At 49.8% G+C, this 23,162-nt stretch overlaps 8 protein-coding genes across 8 annotated transcripts; 3 read left to right on the plus strand and 5 right to left on the minus strand.

The window, feature by feature from the left end:
- Window positions 1-37: 37 nt before the first annotated feature.
- J3458_020333 (uncharacterized protein) lies at window positions 38-2,090 on the minus strand. The gene is made up of 2 exons (XM_007812261.2): window positions 936-2,090; window positions 38-882 (listed from the first exon to the last, which is right to left on the minus strand). Exons 1-2 carry the CDS (start codon window positions 1,143-1,145, stop codon window positions 172-174), a joined length of 921 nt encoding a protein of 306 aa, XP_007810452.2. The 5' UTR covers window positions 1,146-2,090; the 3' UTR covers window positions 38-171.
- J3458_020334 (uncharacterized protein) lies at window positions 2,085-2,605 on the minus strand. The gene has a single exon (XM_066121976.1). It carries the CDS (start codon window positions 2,462-2,464, stop codon window positions 2,117-2,119), a length of 348 nt encoding a protein of 115 aa, XP_065972966.1. The 5' UTR covers window positions 2,465-2,605; the 3' UTR covers window positions 2,085-2,116.
- A 2,979-nt stretch (window positions 2,606-5,584) lies between these two features.
- Window positions 5,585-7,491, minus strand: J3458_020335 (uncharacterized protein; the record flags this gene model as incomplete). The annotated part of the gene is made up of 2 exons (XM_007812259.2): window positions 5,585-6,976; window positions 7,051-7,491. The coding sequence occupies 2 exons, from the start codon at window positions 7,489-7,491 to the stop codon at window positions 5,585-5,587; spliced, it is 1,833 nt and encodes a 610-aa protein (XP_007810450.2).
- Window positions 7,492-15,894: 8,403 nt separating this feature from the next.
- Window positions 15,895-16,450, plus strand: PTR2_6 (peptide transporter ptr2; the record flags this gene model as incomplete). The annotated part of the gene is made up of 2 exons (XM_007812258.2): window positions 15,895-15,926; window positions 16,171-16,450. The coding sequence occupies 2 exons, from the start codon at window positions 15,895-15,897 to the stop codon at window positions 16,448-16,450; spliced, it is 312 nt and encodes a 103-aa protein (XP_007810449.2).
- A 40-nt stretch (window positions 16,451-16,490) lies between these two features.
- On the plus strand, window positions 16,491-17,609 carry PTR2_7 (peptide transporter ptr2; the record flags this gene model as incomplete). Its single annotated transcript, XM_066121977.1, has 1 exon — window positions 16,491-17,609. The coding sequence occupies one exon, from the start codon at window positions 16,491-16,493 to the stop codon at window positions 17,607-17,609; it is 1,119 nt and encodes a 372-aa protein (XP_065972967.1).
- Window positions 17,610-17,664: 55 nt separating this feature from the next.
- Window positions 17,665-17,913, plus strand: PTR2_8 (peptide transporter ptr2; the record flags this gene model as incomplete). Its single annotated transcript, XM_066121978.1, has 1 exon — window positions 17,665-17,913. The coding sequence occupies one exon, from the start codon at window positions 17,665-17,667 to the stop codon at window positions 17,911-17,913; it is 249 nt and encodes an 82-aa protein (XP_065972968.1).
- A 924-nt stretch (window positions 17,914-18,837) lies between these two features.
- Window positions 18,838-21,108, minus strand: FAD1_2 (3'-phosphoadenosine 5'-phosphosulfate sulfotransferase). Its single transcript, XM_007812257.2, has 3 exons — window positions 20,645-21,108; window positions 20,111-20,546; window positions 18,838-20,045 (listed from the first exon to the last, which is right to left on the minus strand). The coding sequence occupies exons 1-3, from the start codon at window positions 21,100-21,102 to the stop codon at window positions 19,866-19,868; spliced, it is 1,074 nt and encodes a 357-aa protein (XP_007810448.2). The 5' UTR covers window positions 21,103-21,108; the 3' UTR covers window positions 18,838-19,865.
- Window positions 21,109-21,568: 460 nt separating this feature from the next.
- J3458_020340 (uncharacterized protein) lies at window positions 21,569-22,012 on the minus strand (the record flags this gene model as incomplete). Its single annotated transcript, XM_066121979.1, has 1 exon — window positions 21,569-22,012. One exon carries the CDS (start codon window positions 22,010-22,012, stop codon window positions 21,569-21,571), a length of 444 nt encoding a protein of 147 aa, XP_065972969.1.
- Window positions 22,013-23,162: the final 1,150 nt, after the last annotated feature.

Consider the following 23,162-nt stretch of genomic DNA (forward strand, 5'->3'; position numbering starts at 1 on the left):
TACGACGCAAGCCATCTTTGTTTTCGCCCATTCCAGGCCAAGTCAATTCTCGGTTCATTCTCTCACTTAAACATGGACAGACCTCTAAAAGTAAAACTCATCACAATACAAGACTTGTCAGTGAACTGTTTGCTCATAAATCGAAACATCCAACGCTACAAGAAAAGCTACTCAGTGAGCCACTCCCAACTCGAACCATCTCCTCTTCTTCGGCTCACCAGGGGAGAAACCAACCTTCCGGTCCTCGGCCAACTTCCACAGAACCTGCGACAAGAAGGGAACCAGGGCATTATCCACAATCTCTTTTGGCACATTGCCATATATCGACTGTATGATCTCCTGTAGAGTCATGCCCCCTTTCGCTCCTTTGGCACAGTGCCAAGAAAGAGCTGAGCTAACCTGCTGAATGCGGAACTCGTTGTGGTTAATGTATTCTTGCATCTTCGCCGATAAGTTGACAATCTTGGCGCCATGAGCCGGATATCCAGATGCGCAGCCCTGCGCAACCATGCTATCTAGACTTCTCATGTACACAGCCAGATCCATCACCACGGAGAATCCGTGTCCAAGGACATTATCCCCAGTGAATAGAGCGTTCTCCTCTTCAAGGACGAAACACATGTGGTCGATGGCATGGCCCGGAGTGAAAACAGCACGAATGGTGGCTCCTTGGACGGAGAAGATTTGGCCATCTACGATGGGATTCTGGCCGCGGTCAGGTCGGTTCTTGTAAACTCGGTCTACCCAGTCGGGGTTATGTGATATGAGATCGGGGACACCACCGGTATGGTCTCCGTGCCAGTGAGTGAGGAGGATGAATGAGAGGTCCAGTTGCCGGTCTTCAAGGACCTGGATGACTCGTTCAATCCAGCATGGTAGTCCCTACCAACAGGTCAGTCTCTCTTTAACGCAGGCATCAATGAGGTTTAACATACCTCCCCTGTGTCAATGAGGATTCGAGACTTTCCATTTCCTACCAGATAAGTGTTTGTCCCCTGTAGCTGCATTATGCCTGGGTTTCCTCCCATGATACGGACAACACGATCTGTCACATCTTCAACGTCACAGAGTTGCGGCAGTTGGGCTTCCTGTCCCTCAAGGTATTCTTGCCAAAAAGACTCGTCAAATGGAATCCTTGTCGCCATGTTGAAACTGTTGTTCCAAAACAACAAACTTGCATGGGGAACTGCCTGTTCCTGATATCAACTCAGCCTTCCAGAAGGCACTGCGAAATTCTGGGTAACTTCAACAGAAACCAGAAGGCTTGAATTGAAAATTCAACCAATTTCCCCCTCTGTTATCATTCGAGCCTTGTTGGGTGTTTCGTTGGCTGTGCATGATCGGAATTTGCCTTCGGGTTTTGGAACAAATTGTGCATAGAACCACGAGTGTTAAGAGGAGCATGGAAGCTGAAAGATGGATACTAAGTACTTGTTTCCTTATTCCACACAAACGCCCAAATTCCGATGAAGTCCCGGGCCGTCATAATGTCAGATGCAATGTGCCAAATTGGCGACAATCCCCCATGTCAAACAAACAAAACGCCCGGGCAGAGACGAGCGAACAAATAATTATCTCCGTTACTTTCACGATATTTTTCGTCTGTTACTCACTTCTTTCTATGCCTTGCACTCGCCTAGGGTGTAAATAGTATACTTTGCCGTTGCGCCTCGAGACGACTAGAAATGTCTGCGTCTGGATCGGCCTCCTCGGCCGACGACAAAGCCGCAGAGCTGTACAAAACGAGACGACTTCTCCTCTACGACTACTGGGTCCTCGGCATTGTCAGCACATACTGCCTGGGGATGCCCTACTTCCCAGTACCCTTTGCCTCAATTTCGCGCCAACATTGGCAAGAACCATCTTGACATTGGAATCGGAACGGGCTATTACCTCCGCAAAGGCCGCATCCCACCAACGACAAAGGTCACTCTTCTAGATATTGAAAAGACTGCTTTGGAATTCGCTTTGAAGAGATGCGGACGATCTGATGCACGTGCGATTGTCGCGGATATTTTAAAGCCCCTTCCCGTGGAGGACAAGTTCGACTCCATTTCCATGTATTATCTTCTTCACTGTATCCCGGCGACCGATAGAGGAGAAGTGCAATATCTTTTCACATATCAAGAACAACATGACCCCTGATGGTGTAATTCACGGGGCCAATGTAGTGGCAAGAGGTGTGCGGAAAGATAACCGGTTCGCGGCTCACATGCGTCGAAAGGTCGTTGAAGCGGGTATTTTTCAAAACAGTGAGGATAACCCATATGACTTTGAGCATGCCCTGAGACAAAACTTTCATGAAGTGGAGGTTCGGGTCGTTGGAACAGTATTCATGTTTCGCGCGGCGAAGCCCAAGTTGGACAAGAAAGCTTGACAGGGTCGGTGATTCAATGGGGAGTATTTGCAATGGAAAGATGAAGCGCATTTCTATTATCGAGGAGATGTGGAGGTCATTCAGCATCTTTGATGGTTGTATACAAGTCGAGAAAACCTAGTTCAAGTATAGATACCATCAGCTTGGGCCCTCAGTCCTTTGGGTCTTGGACAACATGATGCAGGTTCCCTCTAATTAGAAGCCTCTGTTATCATCACACACAATGGATCTCAATCACATGAACATAAATTTTCATACTATGTAGCTCTTTTATGCAGGTTGCGGCTGGCTCAGGTCCATGTTTCCGAATAGGACTAGGGCTTTTGTCCCGGTTTGCCTACAATACATACCAAGTGTAACGATGAGGTACGTGGTAATACTTTCTCTTAGCAGAAAGGCCTCTCCTCTAGCAATACACCTATTATGTATTCGGAGGCTGTTGATTTCAGCAATCTGCAGAGATTGGGCAGCGGGTTTAAATGCCTTGACTGCTTTCCCCTGGTTCGTGGTTGTCATCTTTTCGTCCTGTACACTAAGACAGCCAGCTCTTTCGTGAAAGAGAACGTACTCACACGAGCTTTGATAGAGCTTTAACCCTCGAATTTCGACAATCCTCCTGAGTTTTGTTTTTTACGACGTTCCAACACAGCCATCATCGCCTTTGGTAAGGGTTCGTCTTCGTGCGACTCAGAGTTGACCTTTGTTAGGAGAAACCCAGTGAGTTGTTCGGATCTATTTTTTGGTGAGTAATATAGACGCACATGTCATTAAGAGCTTCTTAAGTTTTTAGACTTGATCTTTTCTTGAAGCTGTGTGTTGTGCCGGACGATGAAGTAATGCCACAGAGGGCGTTACCTAAAGGCGAGTGATATAGGTGAAAGAGGAGGAAGCCTATTCCAAGACTGAACCTCACGTGGTAATAGGTGTAAGTAACCCATAGCTACATAGGTGAAACCGACATGTCTCTGTTAGAGTAGTTATTAGGCAAAGTACTAAGCTATAGAATAAAAAGAGCTAGCAACAGCAACACACACAAGACACCCCTTGATAACTAGCTTACAAGTCTAATATGGCTTTGATAAACATGTGGCCCCACGCTCCCTATTCTTCAGCCGCATACATTTTACAATTTCTCAGCAAAAGCTAGTACAAGATGATGAGAAGAAAAGCACACCGACTAGTCGCAGCGTTGCGGCTGCAAGTCTACAGGGTCAGGACATGATCGTTTACCAGACGAAGGATTACCCGTCAGCGACTAAGTGGACGATCCACTCAATACTTGGCTGAAATGCGGATGGAGGGGACCATCTTCTCGTAGTACATTTGCACGTACGTCACGACTCACGAGTCACCGTCACATCGTGGCCGACAAGATGCGATCTCGACACCACATCGTCTGACCTTTCAAAATGCTGTCCCCTGGTCTAGATGCACGGGGGGGATCCGCTCGAGTAAGTGTCAGCCTGGCATAAAGCTACCTTCACAGCCTCCTTTTGTCGGTGTCACTCCGAAAACGCAACGCAGGTTGCCGTCTCTCAATTTGTATGCATTGCTGAACCTGCCGGGCAAGTCGGCGCGAAAGGCTGAGGACTTGTTATCACCAGACGTCCATTCAGGATTCCAAGATTACCGCCAATGGAACTGTGGCGTGTTGATCGGAGCTGAACTTGACCCCTGTTGTCTTGAGCTTTCACCGGCATGCTAGTCTCATCGCCGAGATTATCTATCCGGTCGCCGAATCTAGCAGGTTGGATCGGATGTTTGGGCCGCGCGTCTGACATTCACCGGTAGGTCAATTTGAGCCAGGGCCCGGCTGACGGACGACAAAAGTCGAGTTAAAATCCGTAGATGCAAATACCCTGCTGCTGCAGGATCCGGACGTTCGGCTCCCAAGCATTGCTTGGCACAGCGGCTTGTTTTGCTTGCTGGACTCGGAAGTGTGTAATCGTCGAATTGCTGCCATCGCAAACTTGGCTTGCGGGTGGCGCCATGATGGCAGAAGCTAGAAGCACGCGCTGAAACTCCTTCATCCCTACTCTGTGGCATGGCTGCCCGGAGCTTCATGACATGACTACCGTAAGAACAGCAGCAAAGCCAATTGTCGCAAATGTCATTGCAAATAGAGGCTACCATTTTCCGGGTATCTCGTTCATGCGACCCCATTGTCAGAGGAAGAAGCATTGCTGCGGCAGACGATGTTCGCCTATCAAGGAGTACACACTAAAATACCATGGTATTTTCTAGTTTTTTGCGTGATAGCGATCTGGTTAAATACCTAGGTACCTTTTGCCTCCCGCTGTAATAAAGCAATTCAGTTTTTTGCATTGACGCATTGAAGAATATTATGGATCGCCCGTCATGTCACAACTAGACAGCTCATGTAGCAAATTCCTGGAGCATTTGGTCGTTCCTTGAATGACCGAACATCTCCCAAATCGTATAAGCAACTATAATACGCCACCAAGTAATTCTCCCCTCACGCATATTCTGGCCATGGCATCATCTCCCTCCATGTATTGGTCCGGCTTTTAGACAGCGCCTCCAGTCTCGAAGCTCCGATCAAACTCTGCTACCTTCGGGCCCGGCTGGGACACAGGTTCCAACCGAAACCACAATTTCGGTCCCGACAGGAGCCGTTTCCCCCTCGGCCGAGATCAGAAGCTCCCACAACAGCAACAATATGCTCCCAATACGTCTGAGCTTCGTGGAAAGGTAACATACTCATTTTCCCGGTGCAACGGAATCTGTTATGCTGCCAATGAGAGCACAGCTTTGGTTGGAGAGAACCGGCTGCACTGCTCGACGTGAAGTAATATCAGTAGCGGGTGGCGAAAAGCATCTCAAAATAGCACAACTCACAGTCCTCAGTCTTTAATAAATATGAAATATCTTTACTCGCAGTGCCGCTGATTCCTGCGGCAGCCAGTACGTTTGAATCTCAGATACACACTCATTGCGTAGCCAGCATCAACGGGCGGTGCCGCATATTGCTATCTGCTAACCGCAAGCTTCACGAGTGCAATAAATCCCAGCATTTCAAGGTATTTCCATTGAGTCTCATGTGCTAAAAGGTGCAAATAAGGTATGCCAATTGGTATAGTGACTTCGTTAACAATACAGGCCAATACCCAGAGTATCTCAGAATATCCGCATTCACAATCAACCACATGTCGCCAGCCCATCCGACTCCTGTGGTCTTGCACAGTTCTATATTTGGAGCACATCTCTATTTTCCCCTTCACTGGTTGGCATCGATGCATTGTCCTCTTCGTCTATGTTCGAGTACACGCCCATGACATCACCAGTCAGCCAGGAAGGCTCGAAAACCTCCGAAGAAGAAATTGTATGGTACAAGTTTGGAGTCGCCATACACCCGTCCATTCCAGAAGTGTATTCCAAAGAGACTGAGGAAGGATCCCAATTATGCTGCGAGAAGAATTGGCTTGACATGGTATGCGAAGCTTCAGAGCCGAAGGTGGAGCCATTTATCAACACCTCGTCTGCATTTAACACCGGGTCAATTGGTGTTGCAGCGGAGCTTTGGCTGATTTTTCTGGACCTAACTTGGGTCAGCGACTTGGTAGCTGCATCTCTGGCTCTATTGCCGCATGGACTGTAGCGAGAAAGGATTGTTCCTTGCAATATTGGTGACAGCTTCTCTCGGGTCTGATCCATTAAGAGTGCCAGTGGCGGGCGGGAAGTCTCACTGTTGTTCCCTATGAAGGACGATTCATATTGCAGGTACGATGCCTCTATTACTGGCCAGGCTCGACGCACCAGAGCCGTATCAGCACATGAAGTACATTCAGTTATGGCGGTGGAAAGTGCCAGCCATGGAATTGTGATATACCAGCGGAATCCCTCCCCGCGAGAGTCCGTGTAAATGAGCTGGGTTTTTTCTAGGTTTTGGAGAGTTCTTCTGAGCAAATCTGTATCAGCCCGCGGCCGCGGCGACGGCGGAGTCGCTAAGCTCTGACCGCTTGAAGTATACTGGAAGGGCAGCAGCTCTGAAAGTCGCATCCCAGACACAAGACATTGTGTGCTATGCCACGTGAACCAAGCATATGGAGAGCTTTCTGGATCACAAAAATGAACAAGAGCCAAAGATTGTTGCTGAAACTGACTGACGTAATGCCTTCGCTGTTCCCGGCTAGGGAAAGCAGTTGAGCAGAAAGTGGAACAACTACTGGTAGTGCCAATACCTGGTTCCGATCCCGGGAAATTCAGCAAGCGCCCCGCGACCTGTGCCCGATATGTTACAAGAGCAAAGGTTGTGTCGGTGAGTTCTTCTCGATCGGTCACTTCGTGAATGGTAGAAGGCTCAAAGTCGTCATCGTTTATGTGTCGGACTTCGGACATGGCGGCTTCAGCATCCATATGACTGATCAAAGGCTTTGTAGATTGTGCAAAGGAGGCTTGTAAGTCAAGGAGGCAGATGGTGAGCCACAACCGAAGCCTCATTTGTCGATGAAAGAAGCTTTCGGTAGAATGGGCCACTTCATTGGGTTCTCGATTTAGACCCATCGCCATTGTGAGCCTCACGGCTAATGCCACCAGGGTCCATACGGCTGTGCCCTTTTCTTCTGATCTTCGACCTACCTGTAAGCATAACGTTTGTCAGCGGCCCCTCAAAGTTTGTAACACGAAGTCAACCTGGCCTTCCCATAACTTACAAGATATAGGACAAAAGCCTGTAGAACAATTCTATCTCGCGTCGTTAATAAGCCAGCCCGCTCAATTGCGTTTTCACAGAACTTGCGATGTGTCGACACTAAGATAGCTTTGCTCATGCGAAACATAGTCTTGCACTGACTATCTGTCAAAGTATTGGCGGCTGCATAGCATACGGCAGATTCCAATGCCATGACAGAGGTATGTTCTTCTGGATAGCCGAGGTACCCATCTCCGTCCAGCATCCATCGACTGAGAGAAGGTCTGTGAAGCACCTTGATGATGGGGTCCACGTTTTGGAGATAGACACGACACATATTTCCAATCGCTTCTTTATCATGTGGGAAGGTCGTTGGGCTGGTGGTGCGCGGATTATTCAGTCCCAACAGGCTCAAGCAAAACGTGGCTTTTTTGACATGTTCATTCTGTCTTTTCTGGGCCATTTCGATATCTTGATTAGCCTCTTCGTCAAATAGCGGCAACTCGGCACGTTCTATGCCTCGATCCTGTGGTCACCGATGGGGTGGTTTATCAGCCCTCCTGATCTCCAGGCGAATATCATCTCTCTTTACACGAAACATACCCTATGGATTAAATTGGCCCAGAAATCGCTAGCTCCTTGCACACACAAACCATCATCATGGTCACTACTGACCGAAAGCTCTGGTTTCCATGATGTTGGACTCGGGAGACTTGTGGCTGCAAGCTGGGCATCGTCGGAACCCTCGATTGAGCGTAGCAGCTATAAGTCACCGTAATGGTCAGCTTCCTCCATCGTGCATCGGAATCCATCAAATTGGTGGAGTCATCTGTTTGTGCAGTCAGAATGCAAACTTGCCGTGGATGACTCGGTCCAAGCCCTGCGACCGCCAGGACAGACCCGGATCGCTCCTGCCTGGTTGCCCGACTCTGAGCTGATTTTTTGAACGAGACTCTCGAGCCTTCGAATGCGATCAGAAAGATCCTAAATTGTCCCGACTGTTAGCAACAGAAGTAGGCTCGCCATTTCTCTAATGTCGAATAGCCGTGCTTTCTGCCACGTTCAGTCATTACTTGTGTTTGGAAGATGTAGCCTGCAATCCTGGGTAAGGTTCGCACCTGGCAACACTGGGGCAGGTTGTCATTCGACCCGCAGTGACAGAGGGAGGTAAACCAGGCAGCAACAACCAGCGAAAACGAGCACTCAGCACTCAGTCCCATACTTACAAGCTTTCCTAGTCCTTCATTCTCCAAGTCGATGTTAGAGTTGCAACAATCCCCGCGTTGAACCAAGCTTTCCAGTCGATCAATTCGAAAACCAAGGACGCCTCCATCGCCGCGATCGCTGCCTTTGCCGGAAACAAACAATTCTTTTGTTCCGTGTTCGCTTGTTGATGTATGGCGACGTCGAGGTGTGGTCGGCGAACGTGCTGCGGCGGTTAGAGACGTATTGTTCCTCGCGCGACGAGCGTGTCGACCTCGAGGCAATCGTGGACGATATACTGGGACGCAGATAACTCCAGACGACGTGCAATTGGTGCAAGGATCGAGTTTGTCACACTTGAGCTTGCGATCTCGGCACAGAGCACAACTGAGTTGTGGAACTGCTCTATCCTTCTGTTGGCTGCGCCGTTCAGCCATTGTCGTAAGTTTATGACTCTTCAGCACTGACATTATCCCAGATGCCAACGTAACCCATCCTACACAGCAGGTGAGACTTTATATATCCTTCCTAGCTACATGGTTCAATAAAACAAGGTTGCGCAATTACCTGACCCCCAGGTATTCAATTGCTTGGTACTACACATGCAGAAGCGCCTCCAGGCCCTTCACGTTGCGCTGATAAGCTGAGGCTAATCGGACTGGCCAATGTCTAGACCCTTGGTCAGCCATCTATTCACAGCCTTCAACATTTACACAAGGACAAGAATCGGTACGACTTCCATCATTCCGCCTTTACTTTTCTGCTGCAACAAATCCTCTATGCCCCGCGAACGCCCGCTTGCAGACGTGTGATGACATAAATACTACCCTGTGGCCTGGTCCAACACGCGATATGACTTTGAAGACTGCTTTTTAATTCGAGGATTCGCCGCACCTCCCGGGTGTCCCCAACACGGGCTGTCATCCTTCGCCCTCTCCCATAGTCACCTCCCATGTCAGCGTTTATGGTTTGATATGGCAAGTGTTAAGTCACGAAACGTTCTTCCGATTTTTCTCACTCACTTCACTGTCTTACTTCCTGCCAGTGATCAGCGTCAACCCACCATAAGGAGTGCATAGTGTACAGACATTGCAACACGCGACGTCGCAACAAACTCAGTCTGAAGAGTCCTACTTATCAGCCGCAAGTTGTAACAAGGCGGGCTGAAGGTTGAGTGGCGGACAGTGCATCAGAACATCCACAACTCTCTCATTTCGTAGGTCTCCGAGCCTGGAAGAATGTCAGACTCGGATCCGAAAAGGTTTCCTAGCCATTATTACGGGGTGTGGGCCGTTCGACAATGTCCGTTGTCAAGAAATAACTTGGGGAAAACCGCATCTACGGAGAAGGCACCCCTTCTCGTGGGGGTGGGGTGGAAATGTTCCGATTACTTCCCCATACTCCGTACTGCTGACTGCCCATCTCACAGATGGAGCTATCTGCTGACAGCAGGACCTCAGAAAGACCGGTATCTTATTAAATTGTGCCAAACCCTCGGGGGAATGAGTCCATCCGCCTATGATATTTCGATCTGAGATGAGAGTATGCAAGCCTGCCGAGTTGCCATGGCGGCCTCACTGCGTGTGACCAAAGCTGCCCTTGGGCAAATTTTGTGACAGTGAGCCTCAATAAGCCATGCAGGACTCTGCAGTGCTATTTACCCCTAGTGAAGCAGCACGGACCTCGCATACTTTCAATATCTTGTAAAAGAAGTGAAGTCATTGGCCACCGACGGCTAACCTAGTCTTATTCTGGGCCTCTTCGCTGTGAAATTGCTCGTATACCGGCACAAGTTGCAGAATTGGCTAGTAGCCGACGACGCAGGAACGTATAAGAACATGCCTTCAACTCCAAGAGATATATAGTGGAGGCAATGCTTGTGAAGGCTGCCATCTTCGTAACAGACGACCAGAGACGCAGAAATGCAGGAACTTTTTTTTCCAGATTCTGCCTGGTCGTGCATTGTCCTCGGTTACACCACATGATAGTACCGTGGAGAAGAAAAAGCGGTGAAATCGAAAGACGTTGGAAAATCCCTATCGTTGGCAGCACTGAAGGCTTACAGCGCGAGTGCCAATCTGTGCAGTCTGATTGGCAAAGATCGATGCAAACTCGGCCAAGGATGACACAGCATAGTTACTAGAGACAAATAAACCAATACGTAATTCGCCCCCAACTTTAGACCTGCCCATCTCATTTCCAGGGCAGTTCGCCAAGACGAGGCACACGACCTAGAGTTGTCAAAAACGTGGCGTGGGTTGCTGTAGCACGACAGAAGAGGAAACATATCATTAGCATATTGCCACGTTTTCTTTGGATTCTCCAAGCATAGTGTACAGTGCTTCCCTGGCCTAGGTACGGCCGAAATACGGTTTTACTACTCCGTAGATGTCCTGCATCTAGCCATTATTATTATTTTTTTTTAATCAGCTTAATGGTATGCATATACTTGAGGACAATGCTTGACGGCCACGAAGAGATGCAGTCATCAGGCTGAAGACCGATCAGTAACCATCTAGCACGTGTTGGAGAACAGATCTCGACTACGGATTTCTCCAAACGACATTGCAAACTTGGCACGACGTAGAAGTGTAACTAGGCTCTGTAATTGAGACTGATTGGAGTGAAACCTGAATTTCCAGGTATAGGAGCCAAAATTGCGGTGAACTCGAAGCGCATCTAGTCATGAGGACGTGGAGTAGACAATATACTTGGAACTTATATTAGCTAATTCGAGTTTCGTTGTAAGAGAAACTGCTCAGTCGCTGGGGATGAAGGTACAATATAATGTAATCAGATAGCGGCAGGGAGAGATTACCAGCACTGAACCATTCATTCATTCACTACAATCCAAAGGATAAATGCGCCCATGAAGTCGGATCACTTAGGTCATAACCACAAGAATATCTATGTTTGCGTAAAGGCCGCGTCAATATGCAACAACATGCCGACTGGTGAGCCTGGGAGCACGATTCAGGGCAAGACAGCTGGCATTGAAGTCCACCAGACGGCTCCAGGAAAAGCAAAAGCATAATATACTTGCGGTCCAAGAACAATTTCGATCAATCCTTTGCCACTAGCTCCTACATCCCACTTTGCAACTTGGGACTAAATCGTCTGATAATCCCCGAAATCCGCTTCTTATAACCGACTCACTCCAAGCTTATGATACATAGCTGTTCTATTGTTACCTTTTTGTCGGCGTAACCCAGTGATGTATCATGCAAGTGCGCGTCTGATCACGCAGCTTGAAGATAGAGGTTTTCGTCCCTACCACCAGCCACAGTATAAAATTAACGGCAACGATACATTGAATAGAAGAAAATTTAGAAGGACTGAGTTAGACTGTCGTGCTTCTAAAAAAAAAAAAAAAAAAAAAAAAATTTCATTCCCTCATTAATTCTCCGAGTAAGAGAAGAAAATCTTTACCAAGTAGGCAGCTGAGCCCAGCTTACCCTACGACGCCAACGCTGTCGGAAATTCCATCCCTCTTGTTCCAACTTCACTGGACGGCGGACGGGTAAGTTAATACTTGACAAAGACGATTAATAATCGCAAAATTGAAAGGTAGTTTGATGATAAGTGCCAGCTTTACAGGCTAGTCAAGTTTAGAGGGCGATAATAACGCTTCCGACTGAAAATACGCTGAGTTTTGGGTTTCAAGGGTTGTCCTGGATGAATACCAAGACGCGACGTCCATTTTATTAACGCTTTGTACAAAGGTTGTGAATGGCGTATATCTTCTCGTTGTTTAAGACTGTGTTTTGGCTACCTAGATATTTCATGTTGTAGCGAGGCCGTCTCACTAAAGTACCAACATGGTCCTGCCAAGTTTCCTCATGCCAAAGCGAGCAAACACAAGAAGATCCATGGTTAGGCGCGGTCTATACACTATTGTAGGCTACCAACCTGGCCCAACATCAACATACCGAAGCAATACTACGCTAAGAATTGTGCCGGTGTTTCCTCATCCGAGGCTCGCGCGGACTCGACCTTGTGCTCTGTTAAGCCTAATGCACCAAAGCAGACCATTGTCGCTGTGACGCTGTACCAGCACAGGCTCCGGCTGAGCGGCATGTGTCACGAGACAAATGACGACAGACTTCCGCGAAGCTCCATGGGGGCCTCGTTCAGACGTCACCATTTTCCCTTGACAGCAGGACTCCCCATAGACCGCGTCGCTTAAGTTGTTCTAGTATGGGACCGTTCCGCGAGCAAAGTGTAAATGTAACTAATATGGTATATGCGCAAGACAAGGGGGTCGGACTGTTCCCAATGCATCATTGGCTACTAGTTAGTAGATCAAAACGTAAAGCCATTGAGCAGCCGAGCAAACCCGCTTCCCCAGCATTCGCCATGTAACTTTTACGAAATCTGGCAGCAACTTAGTTTGGTACTGTCTGGGGAAGATGGATATCGTGGAGGAACCACCAACATGACTTACCTTGGAAACCGATTCGGGACATATTGCGGGGCAGGAGACGTTGCTACAGTTCAGAGAAGGATAGTTGCGATCAAGTTGAAGACTTGCAAGTTCCGTACCACGATGATAGTTCATTCATGTTGAGCGTAAATAAAAATGTGGTTATAAATGCCATTTCGTCGCAGGCACGCGTCACTTTGGTGAGAAAGGCTGATGTGTCGAATGCCCATCCGTCTCCTGTTACCTGCAACCATCTCACGTCAGGCCCAAAACGGTGGCGCACTCCTTTAATAGCGACGGCGTCGATGAAGAAGATATGCACAATTGCTTTATCTGTGTCATACACCCGAAGTGGTGTTCAACACTGGAGCCACATTGCCGCATTCGGAACTTTCATTACTTGAGGAACTTCAGTGTAATCAAAGGCGAACAACACATGTTGATAGCAATATGCATCGAGTAATGTACGGCTGCCTCGTTACGGGGCAATGAAATGAGGATTCCTGAAGCCCACTTGGGGCCCTTGGCGAGGTGGGATGGTGAAGCCGATGTGAAGCGACATTGCGCGGAAAAATCGGGCGGCCAACAAGGACCAGCTTTTGGCCCTGGTTCCCGTGAGTGGAGAACCGGGTCCCGCCGTCGGTGAGCTAGTCCGCCTTGGGCATCACCCTTCGATGGCTCTCATGAAAGTTCCCGTGCCATCCGACCATCATCAGCGATGTTTCGGCGAGCCAAAGCACTCGGGCCGCAAAAAGACCCAAGTTGCTTCAAAATTATATAACGCTAGTCTCGACGAGACCCTGCGGGACCTTTTGCGTGGGGATCGACGTGTAGTTTGAGCAACCAATAAATACGTGGCATTGTCGCAGCTCTATGCTCTTTGCTGATACCGTAGGGCCCTTCTTGCGTTATCTACCGATATGTTGTTGTTGAGTGCCGTGCTCAGTGACGATGGCGCTCAATACTTGTACTTCCCAGCGTGAGCTACGGCACTGGCACAAACGGCCCGCCTGTTTGGGTGTGGGCAGTCGGAAGCCGCGAATGTTTTGCACTTCTGGAAATAACCGTGACGTGGCGCTAAGAAAAATCTTCGCCAGAGGCGCAACGCCTCTTTCGATCTGAGGCAGCTCTCATCGCATGCTGTAGCTCCAATGGTTCACTAAACTGGTGGGGGTTCCTCAGTGGCGTCTACATCCTCTTACTATTGGTGTCCCTGATTTGTCCTGGTGAGCCCCAGGGCGGCGGGCGCTGTGAAATAAAGCCATGGTTATGTCTATCTCTTCCCCGTGTCAAGTAATAACTTGAGGTGGACGTCAGGCGACTATCACCAGTCGGAGTAGCACAATGCTGGTCGAAACTTGTAACCTGCTAGAGCCTCAGCTGAGGAATATATTGCCATTAATAAATGGACTCGACCCTTCAAGTCTTCAAGCACTTGGTCGGGTGGCGTACGGCGACCTTCTGAAGCACCCAGAAATACAACAGGTACCGTCTGGTCCGGAAAGTGGGTAGGATTCGAGTCAGCCCAATCTTGTAGAGTCATGCCACATCGAGTTGAGTACTGCGTGTTCAAAGTTCAACTACATCGTGCAATACACTCGAAATTAGAATTTTCATCGACTTGACACAGCAGAATTTGCCCCCCACTGAGCCCCTTCCATGGCTTCTGGAAAGTGGTGTGGCTTCCCACCCTTGGCTTGCACATGTTTTTTTCATCCATGCCTTCGGCGATTTGACCCTCACCGTCGCTCACAGGATGTGTTGCAATTGGGCGTCTGCCGCAGGGTATGAGACAGAGGGCAAAGGTTCCTGTGGATACTGTACGTCTGACTGCCAGAGACTTCCTGTTTGGTCACCTAGTAGTTACTGTTGTCGCGCGGAGATCAGCTGGCGGCTGTTGAAGGCAAACTTAACAGGACCGTCCGGTGTCCTGGGATTGTCACGCTGGCTCTTGGTAAGTAATAATAGTCACCCCGCTGTGGGTGATTTTGGAGCATAACCGGCGCCCGTGCTGGTGTCTCCCATTAGCATTATTGAGGAATGAATGGTGGACTGCGGTTCGCCGAGATGTCATCTGTGTTAGTGCCATTCTGTCAATGCGCCCGGGAGTCAATGGCGTTGGAAATGCCCAGAAAATGCCCAGGCGGCAACCGGCAAAGGCTGCCTGGGGACCTCGCCCCCTCGATCGAGTGACGGACTTGGCAGATGTCGCGCACAGAGCCCGAGCTCTAGAAACTGCATGTGGTGTTGACACGCAATGGCATGGATGGGTACCATTTCCGCAGCCATAAAAAATCCCAGCGTCTTGGGCTTTGTTGGACGAGAACACTAAGGTCTTGGCAAAAGCTGTTTCCTCCAGATGACGGACTGCTCTCCCCGCCTGGCTGTGATATTGCCATGGGGGAATCTTCGGTAGCTTCGCTTGTCTCATCGCCGCGTCTGTCGCGCAGGACTTCCACTCCAAGCATGGCGAAAGGAGACACAATTGGGCAATTGGGCAAGCCATGACAGGGCAAAGGTGAGGTGGCCAGCCCCCTGCAATTCCCCGATCTTAGAGTCTTCAATCGCCGTCGGTTCGCCTTCCCGCTTGGGCTTGGCCCTGCAGCCACCCGACCAGTATTTCCATTTCCATCGCCTCCATCATCGCGTGGTTGCCGACCCACTGCTCAAACCAACCGGGGTGAGCGAGACGCGGCCCTTTGTACAGAAGGACGAGATGCGGACGGAGGACGGAGCAGCTGAGCTGGTGTTGCTGAAGACGGCGGTGCAGCCCAGTCGGCCCTGTTCTGCACTGAGCACAAGAAACAACACGCGGAGCAAAAGGAACTCTGCTCCACAGATAGGCAGGGCCCATGATAAAGCGCCGGTACGGTGTAGTTTGAGTGATTTTGGGTTATCAACGAAAAACTACATATGTAGTTTCCCGGAGACCTTTTGCTTCTCCATGGGGTTTGGCGCCGAATCTATCGTCTCGAGTCCTGGCTTGCGGATTTGTACTCCGACACGCCCCAGTTGGTCGTGCCTTCCTACTTGACTTGACCTTTTACGTTTTGCCCCCTCCCCCAAAGCTCCCCCGGACAAACGCTTTCCTCGGTCTGGGCCTGGGTCTGGTCAAGATTTTGTTTAAATATCTTTGTTTCTCCTTCCCAATCTCCTTGGTTCTGTGTCTTGCTTTCTCCCCTTCCCACCTTGCGAGACGCTGCATAGGAACAGGGTGCTGTCAGAGAAGCAATACCTACCATGGCACAGAATCACGAGGATATGGCCGCCGAGTAAGTGTTGTTCTTTTCTCCTCTTTTTTTCTTTCTTTTGTATGTGTGTGTGTGTGTGTGTGTGTGTGTGTGTGTGTGTGTGTGTGTGTGTGTGTGTGTGGTTGCAGCGTTGCCCATCGCATCATCACCAAATCAACCCATGTCCGGGTAATCCACTCCTCACAGTTTAAATCATTCTTGCAGTATATCTTTGCACGGTAGAGAGACTCTCATACTAACCAGATTGTTTTCTGTACCCAATTAGGCTCCACGAAGAGTTCAACGAGCGCATTCCTAACAAAGGTACCGATTTGGCTGGCGGCTATATTGAAAAGTCCTCCTGGGATCAGAAGCATGATCTTGCCGTCGGTGACACCGAGACTGGTCCTACTCCTGACGGCGAGGAGCCCAATGAGCATGAGAAGAACACCTTGCGCCGCATCGGCGAAAACCTTCCCGCTTCTGCTTTCATGATCGCCATTGTTGAGTTGACCGAGCGATTCACCTACTACGGTGCTCAGGGTTTATTTCAGAACTACTGTTAGTAACGCCAAAGATGGTAGTGATGGTCAAAAGGGCCTGGGCATGGGTCACCAGGCTGCATTCGGTCTCAACCTGTTCTTCCAATGGTTCTGCTACGTCACACCTATTCTTGGCGCCATCATCTCCGACCAGTACCTCGGCAAGTACAAGACCATCCTCATATTCTGCTGCATCTACTGGGTTGGACTCCTCATCCTCTGGACGACCTCGCTTCCCGTTTCAATCGAGAATGGCGCTGGCCTCGGTGGTTATGTCACCGCACTAGTGGTCATTGGTTTGGGTACCGGTGGTATCAAGTCCAATATTGCCCCTCTGATTGCCGATCAGTATCAGCGACGAACCATGGCTATCAAGACAGAAGCCAGCGGAGAGCGTGTGATCATTGACCCTGCCATTACCTACCAGAGAATCTACATGGTCTTCTATTGGTGCATAAATGTTGGCGCCCTCTCGCTAATGGCCACTCCTTTCATGGAGAAGTACGAAGGGTTCTGGACTGCGTTTCTCCTTTGCTTCTGCATGTTCAATGTTGGCATTGCTATTCTCATTCTCCGACGCAAGTCGTACGTTATTCGCCCCCCTCAAGGCCAAATTATCACCGATGCTTTCAAGGCTATTGGTATGATGATCACGACTCGCTCCCTGGACGGAGCCAAGCCGTCATGGCGCGCTGAGCACGGCAAGTCTGGCAAGGTTGCATGGGATGACCATTTCGTCGATGAGCTCAAGCGTGCCCTCAGAGCTTGTAAGGTCTTCGTCTTCTACCCTATTTTCTGGGTTTGCTATGGACAGTTCTCCAGCAACTTCGTTACTCAGGCTAGTCAGATGCAGGTGCATGGCATGCCCAATGACTTCATGCAGAACTTCGACCCTCTGTCCATTTTGATCTTTACTCCAATCTTGGAGAAGATTGTTTACCCTGTTTTGCGCAGGCGCGGCATTGAGTTACGTCCCATCACTCGAATTACTATCGGCTTCTGGCTGGCTGGACTTTGCATGGCCTACGCTGCCATTGTGCAAAAGCTGATCTACAGCGCCGGACCCTGCTATGATCGTCCCCGCGATTGCCCTGCTGGTTTGAGCGCTGACAACATAAAGCTGCCAAACAACGTCCACGTCGCTGTTCAGACGCCAGCATATGTGTTCATTGGCTGTCTCTGAGATCTTTATCTCCGTGACTGGCCTCGAGTATGCTTACACCAAGGCTCCCCCAAGCATGAAGTCTTTCGTCCAGTCCCTCTACCTCTTCACCAATGCTTTTGGTTCCGCCATCTCTGAGAGTTTTGTACCTGTCGCCAAGGACCCCAAGTTCATTTGGATGTACACCGGTATTGCTGTCGCAGCCGCCGTGACTGGCTGCATATTCTACGTGTTGTTCCACCACTACGATGCCCAGGAAGAGGCCATGTATGCTCTTGACCGGGACGTGCCTGTCTTGTCCACTGCCTGGTCAGGAACAAACTGAGAAGCCCAGGGACAAGGTGGTTGATCCCAAGTAAGGCTAATGAGGGGTGGAATTGTGGAACATGTACATAGATGAGTAATCTTGACTGAATTTTATGATTTATTGGTCATGATATAATGTGATGCAATGGATGGAAAATATGAATGTGCATCATCGTAGTGAACAGCGCCGCTGCCCCCCAACCCACCCAACTGCGTTCTTTGACGGCATCCGGGTAGTTCCCCTCTGATAGCAAAGTGGATATAATCTCGTTTGAGGTCTGTCGTTACTGAGACATAAAGTTTTGCGTAGTAATACCGACAACAAGGGACCATGGATGAGGACCACGTGGGACCTGGAGGAGACTAATTGCCTGTCTTTCGTATCGGAGGTCTTCATGTACTTCGACGTCAAGCAAGTATTGAATGCATTACACGGTGATCTGTATGAGGATCTCTCTTGATGAAAGAGATGGTGACAACCTTCTCGGGCCAGAGGGCCACCTCGCTTCTGACTTTATCCGAAACAAGTCACCCCAAGAAAATTCTAGTGTTGACGACGACGAGCCCAGCGAGACATATTAGAAAGTATCCAGATCCCCATGCTATCAAGGTCCGTTCGTTTGACAACTTCAACCGTCATGACAGGAATATTCTATTGGTAGTCTTTGGCCACGAGTCTACTGAGATCTTGAGAATAAATAGCATCGCGGGTTTCCCCTCAGGCCTTCCATATCAACAAGCAGGAGAGAATGGACTGTCCAGACTCTCGTGTCTCAAAATTGATAAAAGTATCAGGCCTCGCCTGAATTTTAGACTGTACCTAGTCCACATATATCCCTGATGCCATCCACAGGGCCCTGTAGTTGAGACGCGGGTCCGGTTTAAGTCTCAGCAGTATCGCGGTGGCAAGCTCATCTCAAAGTCCAGGTAGGCACTTTGAGGCGCTGGGGATCGATTTCGGGGCTATCGAATTGAGACTGGGCTCGCCTCGACACTGCTTGACTCATCATGGCAGCCGCGTTTGCATGTAAGCAGCATTGTCGCAACCCGGGTGTCTCCATCTTTGGATACACATATCTCACGAGGGGCACACTATACCGAGGATGTACAGCTTGTTTGAATATTTGATGTGTGCTCCACGAAGAAAAATTGCCGGTAGCCCTGTGTGAATGGGAGGTGGTGCCTGACTGGGAAAGGTCAAGTCGCACTGAGTGTTACGCGGTCTATGTCCGCCGTGTCATACATGCGTAAAGACAAAACATCCAGTCACAACATCAGTGAGCGGTCTTGTCACCTGCTAAGATATTCCCCGCGGAGGTACCCTCCGCAGCACTCTGGAGAGATGCTGTGGTCAGGTTTACAGCGAAGGCCGGTTTTGGCTGGGGAGTGAAAGAGACTGGAGGAAAAAGGGGAAGAGCCAGAGCCGGGGAGACGTGAACACAGAATCAATCAGCTCGATGCAAGGCTTCCCCGGAAACGAAGTTGTGTAAACGCCAGCCGCCTTCCCTGAAGCAGCAACACTACAGCATAGCAAAATTGTAAGTAATATCCTTCAAAAGTACATACCGCTTTTCGGGACTGCCGTAGAATATGCAGCAAGATTTTTCAAGACCAAACCGGTTATAGACGATTCAAGAGTCTGTTTTCAGGGCTGGAAGTCTTGGGCCGGGGGACAGAGCTGCCCAAACATGACGTGAAGATAATGAACTTGTCCTGAGAGGTGAACAGAAACATCTAGAACAGGGTTGTATTCAACGCCGTAATGTTCTATGCTCTATGTTATATACACTGGAAGTTTAGTAAGCAAGTCTTGCCAACAATGATCCAAATAGTCTGCGCAAAAACAGCACAAAAAAAGAGGGACTCGGAACTCCTCGGCCACAATTCAGTTTGCGGTCTGTCTTCTCCACTTCTACTGGATTTTCCATATTTTACCATCATGATATCATTATTTGTTCCCTGGTAGATAGTCTACTTGTCGCGACCTAACCGCTCTTCGTCATCGCGGACAAGTTCATACGCTGGCCGAAACTTGGTCCCTTCAGAGCCAATGGCTAGAGCGGGGTTCGGGCGGGTGTTTTTGACGCCGCCGAGGGATGAGTAGCCCTGTTGATAGAGGCTGCAGAAGGGAATATCAAGGCGGAGGATAAACTAATGGCAACAGGTCAGGTTTTTTTTCTTTTTGGAGATTGTCGTCGTCGCGGAGGATAACTCACGGTCCAAATATCTGTGTAGTGCCAGTCCAAAACAGGGTTCACTCTCATAAACTGCGGCCAGCCTTTGTCCGTGGGGCTGAATCCAGTGAGAAGCTCGCAGAATGGATCGGTGCGTCGTGTGCCCATAAAAATCGCCTTGACGGCGGGCTTGTCGGCTTGGTACGCCTCCAAGGCTTGCCGCATTGGCAGCGCATAGCGAGTCAAGTCGAGGTGGTATTCCTTTGTTGTTCTTGAAACAAATTCCTCGACTTCTGGGAAGGGATCGGGCGGCGCAATGTAGACAGCTTGGATGGTCGGCGGCGGGTTCTTGGAGATGGGGGTGTCGCCGTTGGTTGTGATTGAGGGATCGTGCAGGGCGGGCAGGCAGGCCAGGATGAGGACGAGCAAGACGAGACAGTCTTTGCCTCCATTGTATGAGAGAGATAGTTCTTGGGGCCTGGCAGTGATGACGTGGTGAGCTTCCTCGGTAACTTTGAGAGAGGGGATGGCTGCCAAGTCGCGGGAGGGCTGGAGTGTCAAAATGCGCCAACTCACTGATACCGGCGCAAGGCCTCTTCGACAATCTTGATTGAAGCCCTGGCCTGCTTCTGCGTGTTCTTCAGTGCGATATCACTATCGGCGGGCTGCTGGTCCAGGAACGCTATCACTTTCCGCCGCAACGTGTAGCAAATCTCGGGGAGAGCGCGGGGCACTACCGAGGCTGCGGCGGGGGCGACGATGTAGCCGTTTTGCGTCATGTGCTGCAGTGATCGGGGGCCCTCAAGAGATTGACTGTCGACTACCATGACATGAAGCAAAGCGAAGCTGTGTTGTCTATAATTGGCGGTCGTGAGGCTGGCAAAGGGGGTAGGATAACGGCTATTTGGTTGCTCGGGATGTCTGAGCTGAATGCTGCATGCGCGGAGGAAGAGCGGAGGGGGGTGGACATGACAGTCTGGTGGACCTGACGCTCGGCCTGACGGTGCGTGATGACGGTGCGTGTGCATGCACATGTGTGCAGTATTTGGCCCTCGGTACTCCGTACTAACACTGACGGTCAAGGCCCAAGCCCGTAAGGACGGCCCTCGGGTTTCTCCGTGCTTCGCACTGCGGCATCGGACAAATCGACCCGTGCCGTTTCAACTTCGCGCAAGTGATGATCCGATCACCAACATTGAAGACACTGGTCGTCTAACGGTGGTAGTCACAGCGCATTCCTCATCAAGGGTCCTGCAAGCGGCCATCCATTCACCTTGCCAAGCTCAAGCTCATACCTGGTACACGCTAGACGCTCCTGCATGTGGCCGCATTTCCTTCTAGAAGCTTGGGGGAATTCAACATGCCTGCTCCACCCGTTTCACCCTCTTGGTCAATCATCGGTGTGATATCATGTCCGACGGTCTGCTTGGTCGAGATAGGCCTTTGACGTTCTTGGTAGTCATATAACATTATTTACAGCATTGAAAATACTGGGCGCTATTACATCAACAGACCTCCTCTCCCGCCATTACCAGTCTCACAGCGACGCGCTCTACTTCCAGGTGCCGAATCGCGCCCCCTAGTGCCGATACCACATTCTCGTAATCTTCGTGGAGCGCATTTTTGCTTGCAGCTGAATATGGCGTACATCAACGCCTCTGCCGTCGGTGGACAGCCAGGCACGTACACATCAACGGGGATTATGCGGTCCACGCCTCGTACAACAGAGTAGCTGTAGTGGTAGTATCCTCCTCCGTTTGCGCAGCTGCCCATACTGATAACCCATTTAGGATCAGGCATTTGATCATAGCACTGCCTCACCGCCGGTGCCATCTTGTTCGTTACAGTGCCCGCCACAATCATTTCATCGGCTTGGCGAGGAGAGGCGCGGAAGATGATGCCAAGTCGGACTTGGTCGTATCGAGGCATCGACACGTGCATCATTTCTACACCACAGCAGGGAAGACCGAATGTAAGCGGCCATAGGGAGCCCTGGCGAGCCAAATTTAGCAGGGAATCCAATGTTGTTCTAGTAAGTGTAAGCAGAGATTAGGTGCTCGATGTAAATGACGTGCCATTGGCATAAAGTTCGGTTGTTTCTGGGCGCGGCGCCTTACAAGACATATTCCACGGCGGTTGACGATTACTCCTTTTCTATCAAGGATGATGCTTTTAGGTCGCGCTGAAGATCAAGTTTTGGCGCAGCGCTCTTGAAAGTTCGAGGGTTGTATAATGCCCTAGTGGACACTAGCGAAGCAACTGGCCTTGCTAAGCCTTTCCGCACGGCCAATCGTCCAACATTGACATGCATTAACACTAAGCCTCGGTCATCTCTACGCAAGTTCCATGCCGATAGAGTTGAGCAAGCATACCTGGCAGTCTTGCGGCGAGAGGCATCGTGGAAACCGCGAGCTTCATCCTATTCTGTCTCGTCTTGTTGGTTGATGGGGGAAATGCTACGAATCTCCTTGGGATTTTGACGAGTAAATCTAACTTCATGTTATTTTAGAAGCTGTTTTGGTGATCAGTAACGCTTGACTTACACACGCTGGGTGGCTCAGATGTCCACACAGTCACTCCAAATCTTCTAGGCGTTATTCACCCTCGTAATTAGGGAATCCTTTCTATAGATCTCTTCAAAAATTCGACGTCCGGAAAACAACGAGCTTTAAATCTAGATAAGGCCCTCGCTCTTTATCCTCAGGTTTCAAGCTGACCTTTGATATGCTCATTTGTCGTCCATTTCGGGCATAGCGCCATGTGAGCCTCGTTCTCCAGGTGAAAACCCACCTCACCCACACGCAAACATCGCCAAATGCTCATCGGCGAAAACCCACCTGTCATCCGCATCCATCCGAGCCAAGCCCTGTGTACTGCAACAGGAGACCGTACATCAGCTATTCGATTATCTCCAAGACAAATGTCAGCTGTGTCTGGGTTGTTGCCGGGTATGGAGCTGGCCAGTAGTCAAGCGGCTGGGGCTCCAACTGTGAAAGCGTATGTTTGCGAGACTTGCGGGAAGAGATATCAGAGGAACACTCATCTTCGACGACATGAAGCAACCCGTGAGTACTTTCTATTGATGTAAAATGTT

The sequence above is a fragment of the Metarhizium acridum genome (genome assembly GCF_019434415.1).
Source record: "Metarhizium acridum strain ARSEF 324 chromosome Unknown scaffold_573, whole genome shotgun sequence".
Classification (NCBI taxonomy): Eukaryota; Fungi; Ascomycota; class Sordariomycetes; order Hypocreales; family Clavicipitaceae; genus Metarhizium; species Metarhizium acridum.